Here is a 15,723-nt window from a genome sequence, read left to right as displayed (position 1 = left end):
TTTTTTATAAACATGAATAATTACTAATTAGTATGTATAGCATCATTCTGATCCATGCTGTTTTTAAGATGTTAAGTATATTACGAGTTCTTGTTGAAAAATTGTCTAAGACATTAGGTCAGTGAACATAAAACATTCAATTCTTCAAGACACTTAACAATAAATAACCATTAAAAAAAAAAAACGCTTAATGCAAGCTTATAATTAATTTTGTTCACCATTGTATTTAAGTATAATAACAAAATATTGTGCAATTTCTTGTAGAGCTAAGATAAATGATGTGGTCACAGATCAATTTTATGATAGATTTAGTGATAAGCCATTTTTTATCTTTAAAAAGTAATGGGGAAAGTTTTTTCTTTCATAATTTGTAGTCATGTACTTAACAAAATGAATGGTACATAATAAATTAAAATATTTAGTTATAACACAATTTATTACAAAAATTATATATTTTGTACGATACAATAAATAAATCTAAAACCAATCTGTTGGTCTAATTGACTGGTAAAACAAATCAGCATTACAAAAACTTTATAGAATACCTTGACATTACAAAATTATTATAAATAATAAAAATATAAATAAAAATTTGATCTATTAACACCAATAACAAATAGGCACGAGTTCAAGAATCAGGCAAGATTGAACCAAATTATTACATATTATACATAATATAATAGAATAAATGTAAATAATTATTTTAAAAACTATAACATAAACTACGGAGACTCATGAACCAAATTCCTCTGTGTCGGAATCAATTTTGTTAAATTGGAATAATCCTCTTCCATCCATTTGTAAATAATACTGAAACATAATGAATATTTGATTATCATTAAATGGGGAAAAAACTATATTATATTATATTTCTCTAAGTTTTTAAATTTTAAATACATATTACATAATACATATTATACAAAGCATACCATTATATTATTATAGGGCAAAGAAGAATAAATAGTTAAATTAGTGAACAACATATTAAATTTGTATAATTTTTTAAATTGTAATGTACATTTATTTTTTATTAAATCAAGAAATTAAAAGAGTAAATGGGTAAAATATTACTTAAAAAAAAAAAAACCATAGAATCCAGTAATCCAGTTAAAAGACAAAAATCTCATTACATAAATAACAAGTCCCGTATAACCTAATAGGCTATATCTCCCTATAACGTATATATGGAAAAATCAGTTGGTACCGAGCAATTCTGTTATAAGGAGAGGTTTTACAGTATATTATTAATTATTATATTCAGTACATAATTAATTTTATTGAATCTGCACACGTGTGCAGAAGAAAAACATCTAAAAAGCAAATTATTTAAATTATTCTTAAAAATGAAATTTTATTGTTTAATAATAAATAACAATATTTTTGTTATTAGTTATTACATAAGTCTCAATAACTTAAATGTTCATCCCTTGAAATTCTTATACACTCAATGCAATATTTGTCGCGATATATAACTTGAAAAATATATAAGGCGAGTCTATTTTTATGCTCGTAAAATTCAAGTTATTGATACTTTACTGTAATAATCATTGAGCATCTCAACAATTATTATTCATAGGCAGATAGAAAAATTTAATTCTTATGTTTTAAATTGTTTTATTAATGTGTCTAGTGTAAATTAATTATAATTAAAGTATTAAAACTAATACTATTTACACATTATGTAAACAAATAAATAAAAGGGAACAATTATATTGAAGATTATATTTTGTAAGTGAAACACGTTGGTAAAAAAAAAAAATAACCTATACTATTTTAATCTTTGGTTGATTTATTTTTATTATTTGGCTATGTTACTGGTTAATTTACATTGGTATTTATACTATAAAAATATATAAGTATCTCTTAGTTGTACACACCACCACAATACTAATTCAGAATTTGGGTAATGCACAAATTAATATTATATTGACTTAATATTCTAAAGTATGTAATGCGGTGTTAAAAAAATTCTGATATTAATACTTACATCGTGATGTTTCCATAAAGATTTTCGATGGCTAACCGTGAAAAGTGAAATACCAACATCACGACAATATTGATACATAGAACCTTCAACATCAACACTAACTGCACTTGTACATTCATCTAATATTGCGAATTGTGGTTGATGATAGAACAATCTAGCCATGGCAATACGTTGTTTTTCTCCACCAGACAAAACATCCATCCAGTCCGCGACAGTATCCCAACCTTGATCTCTTTGCAATAAATATGATAGTTGTACACGTTCTAAATGATTAGCAATGTCTACATCAGTTTTTCTACGACGCTGCATTTCCTCCCTTAAGAAAGAAATAGAATAAGATTTGTTATAAAATCAATATTACAAATTATGATCGATACTGACACATCTATAACAGTATAATGATTAATGATACTATAGTCTATAATATTCAATAAAAGCATTTAATTTACACGTACTTAGTGTGTGGATATGTAACTTGATCCCTTAGTGTACCTAATGTCATATATGGTTTCTGAGGAATATAAAAAAGTTTGCCCTTTGGAGGTTTTGTTAAGGTTCCACCAAAAAGTGGCCATAATTCACCAAGTATTCTGAATAATGACGATTTTCCACAACCATTTGGCCCACATACTAGCACATTCATGCCTGATGTAACTTCAAATGATAATTCCTCTACTAGTATATCACCATTTGGTGTCACAAGAGGTACTTTATCAAACTTAATGATATTGTCTTTAGTAATAATACGACCAGAGTTTGGTACAAGTTTCTTTTCTTTCAGCGTATTATTATCAGTCAACATAGTCCGTACATAATGCCCTTTATTAAGATCATTGAGTACAGTCATGATTTCAGTAACTCTGGCAGTGAATCCAGCTAAACGTGTCATATCGCGGCCAGCCAACACTAAGCGGCCAATAGCTTCAGCTAATTTTACCAACATACGACCCATTGTATAGTAATTCTGTAATTAAAATATTGGATATTAATAGTAAATAGAGAAGTGACTTCCTTTTTAAAAATGATTTAAAAATAGTTATGATTTGAATAAAATAGAAAACAATGTGATTTTTTAGAGTAGCATAGATATTCATTTTTTAAATCAATTGTTTAAACAGTAGAATTTTGATTATCCAAACTAATTAAGACCTCGTTTGGAATCGTGAAAGTTGAGTACTAGAAATTAATATTATTACTGGTCCTGGGAAAACTCTTATATTAAACTCTTATATTACAATAATACATACATAGTATTATAGGATATATTTATATTTATTATCAATTATTATTAATATTGAATTATTACATACATTCATTTATTATACATAACTACATGTCCACATGATTATGTGTACAAACATCGCTTATTGATTTTTAGATAACAAAGCGTTTGGATACGTAATAATGTAGACATGTAGTTATTTGTAATGAATTAATGTATATAATAATTCAATATTAATAATAATATATTATAAATATCAATATATCATATAATATTATGTAAGTATTTCCGTAATATGTATACATTAAAGTTTTCACAGTAATAATAATAATAATAATTCCTATTTGATATTTGTTCGGATAATAGAGGGTTTGTATAACGGAGGTTCAGAAAGTTGAGGTTCTCTTGTATTTCTTTTATTGTTGTATATCAGTATTATATTTTAAAATGTTAAAACTGTACTTACTCGAAAACGTTCATTTTGTGAAAGATTGGATAAAGATGAATTACGATTCATAAAAGGTATACTAACAGCATAAAATCCTACAACTGTGGCAATATCTAGAAAATATCAAACATTTCAAAATGTATTCAATAATAATTTTAGAATTTATTATATCATAAATAATTTTAACTTACATTTTCCAATAATATTATCAAGAAAACCCATGGACACTTTGAATTCAAGGAATTTTCTTAAGTGATTTGTCTAAAAATATTTTTAAAATATTATTATTAATAAAATTTTTTTTTTAATTTCTTAAATTACAATTTACAATTCATACATTCACATTTATCCTACTATAATTAAAAATATAATATTAAAAATTAAAGTTACAGAGGACTTTATTTTAATACTATTAAAATCAAATCTTTAATACAATAATAATATATACTTAGGATTCAATCTTGTAACCTTGTATGTATAATATAAAATATAGATACATCAAATAAAGCATTAAACATTGTTAAAGAAAAATCTCTCAGCAAAAATTATTTACAAAACAACTAATTTTACAACACATACCTTAATTATGAACTTTAAATAATATGTACCGGGTGATTCATTTAATGTAAGTTCCTCATTATTTTAAAAAAGTATTAATATTTTTGAAAATATTTTTTTTACATGGTTTCAAGTTGTTACACGACAACTTTTATTTAAAGTTTTTTACTTTTTGGATTGATTTCATAGTTTTAGTTTCATCTTCAAAAGCAGAATATTTTTCTGAGTAATTCGATACATAAAAATCAAATTTAGAATGTGTAGCTTATGAGTTAGAAGAATTTAAAGTTTAGATGAGCGGAGTGGAGTGCTACGCGGTTTCCCCGCAAAATGTTGGTCCACTTCTTTGGTAAAGTACTCTCCCTAAATTAAAAACTTAGAAAAATATTCTGCTTTGGAATATGAATTTAAAACTTGATGTTGTCATTCAATAAAGTAAAAATTTACAAAATTATAAAACATATCAACATAAATATATATATTCTAAAAATGTTGTTTTTTAACAACTAGAAACCATGCACAGTTTTTTTTTTCAAAACAGAGTTTTTGAAATAATGAGTGGTTCATGATAAAGGATTCACATGGTATTTAAATAGGAATAAAATTAAAAATAACTTTATAAGTAATTATGATTAGAAGAATGAAATACTGAAATAAAAAGTTGTAAAAAAATATAAACTTACAGACTAAGCGTAGTACTTACTAATTTATTAAATGAGGCTAACATAGTAAGTTTTTCCCTGTTATTTCCATTGTAAAAGGCTATTTCTTCAGAATTTGTGATTAACCTGGAGTTAATATATCGGTATTCACCTTCTAATTTTTGTTCTATTACAGTCATTTTACCAGTAGGTCTACGGAGGTAAGTTAGAATAAAACCAGATACCATCAAGTAACCCAGCATTACAGAAGGTGTCTGAAAAAAAAAATGTTTGCTATATACATTTTTAAATTAATTTTTGGGCATATTTTTAGTCATTACTTGAAATCCTAATGTAGATGTTAATTTGTAAACATATATTACAATGTCTAGAAATGGTTTACAGACATTGGAATATAAATCAGTGAACATATCGCAGAACTTATCAACATCAGCTGTTAATAACTGATCAGGATTTGATATACGGTTGTCCAAATTATTTATCTTGTAGTAAGTATATCCTCTAAAAATGATAAACATAACATTTTGTTTTTTTTTTGTAAAATGTTTGTATAAAACTACCTTAAATATTCATCATATAGGTGAAGTGACAACCTAGTTCGAAGTCTAAGCTTCAATTCGCCAATACTCCACTGTAAATTGTAAAATTATGAATATTATATTCTCAGACCGTTAGTCGGTTCATATATATTTATATTTACCTTTAACACATTATTGACTAAAGAAATCTGCAAAATAACCAATTATTAAATACTATTATGAATTCACTTTAACAGTTTTAGAAAAAAAGTCTACTTACAACTGGCATTCCGGCAAAAAAGTATAACAGTTGTTTTTTAAATAATGTTGTATCCATACTTATAATTGCTGTTTCAACAACCGTTCCCGTCTGTATCATCCATATATCACTATAAGATCTGGCTATTAGTGATGCAGCAACAAGTATGAGGAACCCAAATTCTGGAGATGTAAAGCCAGGAATAATGATTTTCAAAATATGAAAGAGTTGTTTAAGAAAGCGGCCATTGACGTGTGCTCGATTTGCATTCTTTGTTTCTGCTGATTTCTGCGCAAGTAATAATATTTTTAGAGGAATTATATGTATGAAATCCTGTTTGTCTATTATTTAAAATATTTTTAAAATTAAATACAGTATACACATTATTATTATTTTTTTTTAACACAAATAATCCTTACATAAAATGACACATTAAACCATTGAAACAAAGTAAGGGTTCTAATTGTCGAGCTGTAATAACTTATTGTTGAAAGCTAAACAAAAAAATCTAAAATTTGAATCCTATAGAGATGGCTCTTTCAACGGGTAACAAAGTACACAGGATCAGTATAAAATAAATATTAGTTATTTATTATATACATTTAATTAAAATAAAAAAATATTAATAACATGTTTTTTTTATGAATAATAAATAAGTACTTGGTGGAAAAAATATTTCTTAAAACCCATATGGATAACTTAAATAATCCAAGGTTAGTAGGTAGTTACAGATTTCAAAATATGGGTAAGGATCTACATTTCATATATTTTGAAATAATACATTTTAAAACAGGTTAAGCCTGTTACACAAATGTTGATTGTCATTTATTCAATAGATATAATTATACCAAAATACATAATCTTTTAATATTATCTTAATGATTCTTCAATAAATAAATAGCTATATTATATTATGATATTATTAAATTAACTAAATTATTTCATTAGGATAAATAAAAACAGAACCTAAAAAGTGTAAAATAAAATAAGTATTGACATCTCAGTTTCCAACAAATAACTGTTGATAAAAAAAATATTCACTAAAAAAAAACTAAACAAACTACAATATTAAATTTAATACAAAATATTTTGTTTTATATGGTATGAAGTTTAAGCATATTATTTACATATATAATGCTCCCCCTACACTAAAATATGGTCAGAGCTTAAACATTGTTATTGGGAGTTTCCACCCAAGGATCATTTTAGAAGATGAGAATAAAAGCATTACCTAGACAAAATAAGTTGATATTGCAACAATATTAAGGCTCACACACAGTGGCGTATCCAGGGATGGGTAAGCCCCCGAAAATTGTTAAATGATAACCATGTTATCATTAATACATTTTTTTCAGATAAAATTTGTCAAAAATGTATTATATCCCCTACCAAAAAAAAATTCTGGATACGCAGTGGCTCACACACCTGTCTAGTGAGTAGTATCTATCATCCTATTATTATGAAAACAACAGATATCATGAATGGAATTAATGAGGGTATTAATTGGGAATAATACATTTAATAATAATTTAACTAATTGTCTAATGTTTCCTTTATTCTTAATTTTAATTTAACGACTAAGTATATATCCTTAATCCATAAGATATTGGTTATTGAGTATCTACCTAATTGGTATTTCAATATTAATATTAATATAGAACAGTAGCAAATTGAGTTTGTTTTACTTAAATAAAATAAAATATATATAATATACGGATGATTTCGCATCATGCTCTCCCCTGAGTCACTTAATTTTTCTTCATTAATGCAGTTATTCAAAATTTTATTTTTGGAATTTAACAATGTACTTAAAAACCATATTTTCAAATTCTTGAGATTTTATGTACTACTTAAAGAGATACAAACTTCTATTTTTCAAATGAGGCTCCCATTCATACTGTTAATTATTATTTAGCATATAATTTTGCTAAAAATGTTGACATAATATCAAAATAAAAATTCAAGATATTACTAAGAATACTGAATGAAGGCTTTTAAAAGGTATTTATAAGTAGTTTAAATTACTATTCATTCTAAATTGTTGGGGTATTTATTTTAAAAGCTACCTATATTTATAGTTTAAAATTCTAAAGCAAGATATTTTTCTTAAAATATCTATACAGAATGTATAATTCAATAGTTAATGTTTATTATCATGTCCATTTAAAGTAACCCAATGCAATTTTAGATTGCTCTTATTTTCTTCATCCTAATATTTATTTATAAAACCATGTTAAATTTTAATTTATAAATGGTAACTTATTTTTTTGATTAGATAATCTGAAGTAGAATGTTTCACTAAGAATATTGAATTTGAATAATAGTTCTTTGTTAATAATTATTATTTTACATTTATGATAAGAGGAGTAGTAGCAAGGGTTACCCCACAAAATGTCTGATGCACCGCTCCATCTAAACTTAAAAATTTAAATGCCATACAATGACCTCAATGTATTCTTTGCTAATGAATTCAATATATTTGTAAATTCAATGAAACGTGAATAAATTAACATTTGAAACAACACTTCAACAAATATTTATAACTTGATACTGCTAAAGTGTTATTACTACTAGTCTATTACTAGGAATGCAAATTTCTAAGAAAGGTTATGTTAATCCTATAGATTTTGAATGAATTAAGTGAGTTAAAAAAACAGTTATAGGAAATGAATTAACTTATTTTTAACTAGGTATATTATATGGTTTAAAACATTTTGAATATTTCATTATTTTATTCAGAATTGTATTTATTTTATAAATTATATTATTATATTATGTATTATTCTAAACGTATGTATATTTAGGTAGTACAAAAAGTAATAATAAAAATAATATTAAGGAATAAATAATTTTTTTTTTGTAATGTAGGGGCCTATTATAAATTATTTAACTAAGTTTAAGAATAATCCAAGTAGTTCTAACTTCTAGCAGTCGATAATATTATGTATGTTTAAATTGCAAACTATTGCAATTTATAGGTACTTTAATTGTTATTATAAATAATAATTGAACTTACATCAACTATGAGGTACTTTATGTCATTCTCTGGAGCTCTCCTATTAAAACATTTAAAAAATGTAGTTACCAAATACATAGGTATAATATGTACATTGATGTTAAACAAATTATATTAGAAACTAAGATATGTACCTCTTAACCGGCTTCTTGCTCTGGAGAGCATATTTCTTTAACAGAAAAATCAACAAAGGCACTCCGGCAACGGCACTTCCGATTATTGCATTTTTTTGAGACACGTATTTGCTCAAAACTGGAGCCATGATTCACACAAACGAGCTATTAGTATATTCTTGGATATAACGTCATGAAAAATTTAAAAATTTAAAAATATTATTGTTTGGTAATTAAATTAATTTAAAAAAGTCAACTAAAATTTAAACTACAAGAAAACTACCTGTGGTTGGTACTCACTGCATACTGAACGTCCATACGTAATACGCAAAAATAATAATAATAATAATAATAATAATAATAATTTATTACGGACGAGGGAGATTGGAGATTGTTGTGTGGCTAATATGAAATTACACTATGGTAACAGTGGTGGTGGTGACCCATAACTCTAACGAGTTCGGAGTCAAAGACTAACGGTCTGCATTATTTCAGCTGTAGCGTTTTGTCCAATCGTGAAAACTGAAAATGAATGCAATACAAGTTTGTCAGGTTCCACCACTACTAAAAATTGAAAAATGTTAACGTAAAAAACAACTACAACATTCACAAACCTATACATTGATAAAAACTCGTACTACGCTACTGCCTAATAGGTAGGTGGTAGAGGTACTCGGAACTACCGACAACAAAGGCACGAAGCAGAAAACAGAAAAAAAAATACAAAAATAATTTACCGTTTAAATGTCGCTTATCTCCTTTACTCGCCGTGATAAAAAAAAATCTGTAAAATATTAAATTTTTATCATGTTAATAATAATTATAATTATTAATAGAAAGATTCTATCTTAGTCCGTGGTAATAACAACTATTATTGGTAGGTATGTTTATGTTTTTATTCGACTGACTGATAGGAGATAACGAACGACCGGCATGAAACAGTCAGGGGCAAAGCAATCCCACACACACGGTCGTCTACAGGTGGCCCTGCCTTCTCACTGTTTTAGTTCGATACTAAATTTTTTATTAAAATGTACCTATATTAAATTATATAAAATATTAAAATTTTAGACCATGTATTGATATGTTTTGTTTGCCCTCCCTGAAATATTTTCAGCAGACGACCTTTATGTTTATCCTAACCATAAACATAACACATTTTTTAAACTAGGTATATACATACCTAGTTTTAAGCACTCTTTAATGATTAAAATTTAATCTCTATTTTTAGGCTAAACATCTTGGATTGCTATTATTTCTAAGTTTTCTGCAGATTTTAATTTTTTTTTCTTAATAAGTATTCTAACGAGTAATTTCTGAGTTATTAATAAGTATAATATACCTACTAAGAATAGTAAGGATATAGTATGGTTCTTAAAAATACCTAGTCTTACAAAAATATAAAACAGTAATGTTGGATCTATAGTATTTATTATAATTTATGGCCTGTAGGTACTCTTACAATTTTTACAAAACTTTAAATGTTGATGACTATTGTCTATTTGACTATAAATTTTAAATATATGTGGCCCCAAAAGTCCAAACCTAACCAAGGATGTCAGAGCACTATATATGTTTTCTCTCTTTGGCCCACGCGCAACATAGTAAATTGTATATGTTCACAATAATGATTATAATTACAATAATTTCTAAGATTAGAGTGAAATTATCTCTTATCAAATCGAAATGTAAGATTATTATATAGGGAATCTTATAGGCATTTTTTATATTTTAAATTTTAAATGAGTTATGAGTATTTTAAAATATATTGTAAATTGTTTGTACATAATAAAATACTTATAACTCTCTCTAAAATAAAAATTTAATAAAAATCCTATGATATGCCCAAGATAATACCTAATCTTACCTTTACAGTTTACATTCTATAAGAGATCATTTCACTCTAATATAAGAAATGTGTATGATTATAATTTATAATTATTATTGTGAAAATGTGAACATCAAATATGCAGGTGAGTCAGAACTCAGAGAGAGAAAACAAATCGTCCCCTGACATCCTGTTAATGCACGAAAAAATAACTAGGTACTAAAAATCTACTCGTTTGATCTTTGATTTGGATACATCACAAAAACGTCATCTACTCAATAAATTATTTACAACAAAAATGGTGATTATTCTCATTAAAAAAAAATAAGTTTGTATAAATTGTTCCTAAAAAAAATAGGGGTACCTATAATTGAAAATATTATAAATAACTAATAAGTTCATTAAGAGGTCGCCACACATTTGTTGTCTCCGTCCCACAAGTGCGTAACATAGAAAATTTACGCTCAACAAATAACATTTAGCCTCATTTGTGGAAATGTAGAATTTTACTATTTTCTTTATGCCAAAAATACCCTACCAAATTGTACAGATTTCAAGGGAAACCATGTAGATATTGAATATCTGATATTCCTTATGAGTTATGATAAACATTCAACTCTGGTTTCTAATTTCACAAAGTACCTATACCTATTTAGTATTTATTCAACTAAAATTTAAATATTGTTTTAATAATTGTGAAATAATTTATATTATATTACTTACTTATTAGGCATAATTTTATTATAAATACAATTGTAAGTACTAAGTAATAATAACAAGTTGTAAGAGTTTCCTACAATTGACATATAAACTGATGATTTTATAAACACTTAAGTTAAACCACTCAACCTCATTCGACCTACCTAATAGGTATCAAAATGTAAAATATTAATTATGAAAACTATATTTGTAAAATTACAGTGAAACATGACGTAGGTAGGTAATGAAATAACCGATAAAAGAATTGTTGATGTATTGAATAAATACAAAATAATATACATGAAGGTGTAATTTTATTGACATGTATTTTGTATCAGAAGATCAGTTTAAGTGTAGATGTGCAATATATAAAAAAAAAAGGTGGACAAGTGGGTACCGCTCTGCTGTATAGTAGTTGTAATGGATGTGTAAATGTGTTATATTTGAATCAGAGACTGGAACCTTTATGATTTTATCGGTTTGGGTTCTCAAAAACCCCAAATTTCGGTTTTGGTTCTGGTTTCGGTTTTTAAAAATATCAAATTTCGGTTTCGGTTTCGGTTAATACCGGTTTCAACCCTTATTATTTGACTTTTTTTTATCAATTAAGTAAGTACTATAATATAAAAAAAGAACATAATATTAATAACCTCTTTTTAGTGTTAGGTATTTGTAATTAGGTGTAACTATTTCAGAATTTAGGTAATATTATAAAAAAATGAGTTATTATAAAATAATAAATTAAAATAAATAAAAAATTATTATTAAAAAAAAAAATAAGAATACATTTTTAACACACTTGGACGACCCATGTTTCAGTTTGATATAATAATTTATAACTTATATATAAAAATATAAATTTAAACAATATATACCGCGCTGATGAAGATGGAAGAACAGTTCAGTAGTAGGTACAGTAGAATTGTCGTACAGAGCATAGTATAAGGAATAAAAAGTATGCTCATTGCTCAATGATAAGACTGCGCATATTTTCTTAAGGGGCAATGTATAATTTATATAGGCAACCAACAATAAACACTAGGCGACGTCATGAGTATACATTTAATCTTATGCAATGCAGTATGCACAAAAACACAAGGCGATGATGCACAAGCGCGAACTAGGACGAAAACACGGTTCGCGTTGATCATATTTCTTATTTCTTATACTATGGTACAGAGCATAGTATAAAGAGTTAACGATACCCGCATTAGGTTTAGGTATTTATTATCAATGCAAGCATATTAGTAAAGTAACAATTATAATTTATAATTTATATGACAACTTACTCTGAATTCTGAATCACTTATAGGTATAAACGTCCAAATTGCTATTATTTTCAGAAATTCTACATCGGCTATTGTGAATTGCGATTCAATAATAATATTGATATCGATTACATGCAAATTAGAATTTTGATTTTTGGTATTTCTTTTATGACAATTTTGTTGTACTTGTACACATAATAATATTCTTATTTCTTAGCATTGATACACTTTTATAGGTCTACAATCCTATAATTATTTATTATTACTAATAATTAGTTATTAGTTTATTACCTACTTACACCATAGATAAAATGTCTATTGGATTTTGGAACCGAAAAAAACCGAAAAAACCGTAAAAACTTCTACATCAAAATATAGGTTTCGGTTTCGATTTCGGCTCCTAAAAAAATGTATTTAAGGGTTCCGTCCGGTTTCGGTCCCAAGATTTTCAAAAGATTTCGGTCCAAAACCGGTCAATTTCGGTACGGTTCCAGTCCCTGATTTGTATACACGTCATCCGAACGCATGTTTGTCACTGTTACCGCGGTTGGCACATTATTACGACGAGCAAACAATATAATTATAATGACGGTGGCGATACGTCAGGCACCCAAATCGTGATGGTCGTCGCCACGGCAATAATGCCCCCCACGTTTTATGTGATTTTATTTTGTTGTTTGTATTCTTTCAATTCATTCACGATGTCCAACCAGTGGGATAAATACTCGCTCAAAAAATCACATTTTTGGTGATTCACCTAATATAGCACTCGACACTCGTTCGACGAAAACTGTTGCTTATAAGTTATAAATATTCACTTTGGTATTACAAATTGATATAACGAGACCTAACCCATGGGCACGCGAGACTTTAAAGATGAATAATTCCGTTTTGAACGGATAGTACGGTCATTGGTCACCCTATATTACGTCCTGAGACTGTGGTAGCGGTCCAGCTGCTCGTCAATCTCTGGGGGGTGACATGCTGCAGCACGCCAAAATGCTGCCCAGAGTCCCCCTTAGAACAGCAATCGAAGTTCCAATATTTTGCAGTGTTCTACAGCTGGTCGTCTCACACGCCGGTGTCCTTTTTCTGCAGCTCCAGAATAGATTTGACAATTTTATAAGAATATCTTGTTGGTTCAACATCAGTAAACCGTTTATCAGTTTTACATAATATATTATTGTCAATATGATCGTGCCGGTTCTCTTTTCAGTACCTACCTATATAAAGACCAGCCACGTACGAACTTTGTGTCCATCAGCCCCAGACGCCATCCGATGGCGTTCTATAACCATTAACCATTAGTGCCGGACGACAACCTTGCGAAACATTTCCATACAGTCGGTCGAATATATTATTATCATTGTTATATTTGTTATTATATTTTATATTATAAAACTGTCAAATATAGCATAATACGAGTATATTATTTATATCTACCATCTACAATCTACATAATAATTACGCGTATCCGATATCCAAGGTCCACATATTTTATATATTATTTAGTAAACAGAAAAAATATTGTTATGAAATCCATGCAATTTAATATATTATAATTTTACACAATATGTATGTTATATTATATTATAAAATTTATAAAATGGTTACACTACTATTTAACTGACAAATAATCATTGACAACATTCTAGTAATAATATTATTTCATTGTATTATGTAATATGTTGGTAGGTAAACTAAAACTAATCATTTTCATTTAAGTTTAGGTATATACTATAACATAATATATTATATAGGCTGGTAGTTGGTAGTAAACCAATAGTATAAAACACGTATATGTCTATAAAAAACACTGAAAAAATTACAGTAACCAAAATTTGTATTAAATATCGTAGATTTATAAAACATTATTCATTTATAACTTTATAAGTCCATTAATATAAATAGTAATAATATAATGTTATATAATATCGTTCGTACTTATAGATATTAGGTGTACTATATAAAATGATGATTTCGACTGGTAAAAGGCAAAAACAGCAGTTTTACAACTTGTCTTTTCAAATTTCATTAGTAGGTAAGTAAAATATGCATGGCAATTAAAAATTAAACATTTCATTATCTAGGTATTAATGGTAGTAAAAAAATAATCAGAGGGACACTATGGAGCTTATAATTTTGAAGACTTATCCAGTAACCAGTCGGTCAAGTTAAAGTCAACCCTTAGTGTAGACCATGTAGTTAAGCCACTTTTGCCTTTTACCACTAGAATTATATCCTTATAAAATGTTAAATTATAACAACATTTATGATTATGATTAATATATTTATTATTATTTATTCACAACATTGTTGTTATATTGAATAGTACAGGTTACATGTAAAAAGTTAGTATGACTAGGTAGGTACTGATTTTATAGTCATTGCAACTATTCAGAGCTCTAAAATATCCTTGAACATAAAAATAAAATAAATATAAATTTTTTTAAATATATAATCTTAATTCAATCATAAAAATTAACCATAATCGCAATGATGCATTGTGTGACACTGTCATTGTTAACATTTAAACGTTAAGGCAATATACACGCATGATTCCAAAATACTCTTATTTCTAATTATAAATATTCTTAAAATAATAAAATATAATAATATAGTACTATTATTTTAAACAGTGTATCTATTTAACAATGTATATAGTATAGCCATATAGGTATGTATATAAAATTCTTATGGGGATTTAATTAATTAGAACAATATTGTTCTAAATTATTCGTATAAAATATTGTCTGTTGGTGATAGTGTGATACATATAAAAGTGAAGTTGGAAAATGTTTATTATATATTTAAAAATTGTAGCTAAAAAAAGTTTACATTTTATTAATATACATTGAATAATTATTATATGATAGGTATCAAACAAATTATTATATTATAATGAGACTTATGTGTATTGTACATTATTTTATAGGTACATACAAATTTGCAATCTACACTCATTGTAATTAACGCATATGTAGGTATAGATAAACCATTTACATAAAAATTAAACTCTATCTACATAAAGTGCCTATATATTTATAAATTTATTTTATTAAATAAAAAATGTATTTGAATTTTCAATAATAGGACTTAAAAAATAATCATTTCTGTCGAATTCGTGTTTAAATATTTAACTAGG

The 15,723-nt window shown here is 26.5% G+C and overlaps 1 protein-coding gene across 1 annotated transcript; it reads right to left on the bottom strand.

The window, feature by feature from the left end:
• Positions 1–417: 417 nt before the first annotated feature.
• LOC100165090 (ATP-binding cassette sub-family D member 3) lies at positions 418–9,533 on the bottom strand. The gene is made up of 14 exons (XM_008188012.3): positions 9,398–9,533; positions 9,067–9,305; positions 8,805–8,961; positions 8,671–8,710; positions 5,676–5,942; positions 5,578–5,604; positions 5,438–5,508; positions 5,198–5,378; positions 4,919–5,131; positions 3,849–3,918; positions 3,676–3,770; positions 2,443–2,951; positions 1,988–2,303; positions 418–810 (listed from the first exon to the last, which is right to left on the bottom strand). The coding sequence occupies exons 3-14, from the start codon at positions 8,930–8,932 to the stop codon at positions 733–735; spliced, it is 1,995 nt and encodes a 664-aa protein (XP_008186234.1). The 5' UTR covers positions 8,933–8,961; positions 9,067–9,305; positions 9,398–9,533; the 3' UTR covers positions 418–732.
• Between the last annotated feature and the right edge of the window lie 6,190 nt (positions 9,534–15,723).

The sequence above is a fragment of the Acyrthosiphon pisum genome, chromosome A2 (assembly GCF_005508785.2).
Source record: "Acyrthosiphon pisum isolate AL4f chromosome A2, pea_aphid_22Mar2018_4r6ur, whole genome shotgun sequence".
Classification (NCBI taxonomy): domain Eukaryota; kingdom Metazoa; phylum Arthropoda; class Insecta; order Hemiptera; family Aphididae; genus Acyrthosiphon; species Acyrthosiphon pisum.
This window is presented reverse-complemented; position numbering and strand designations above follow the sequence as displayed.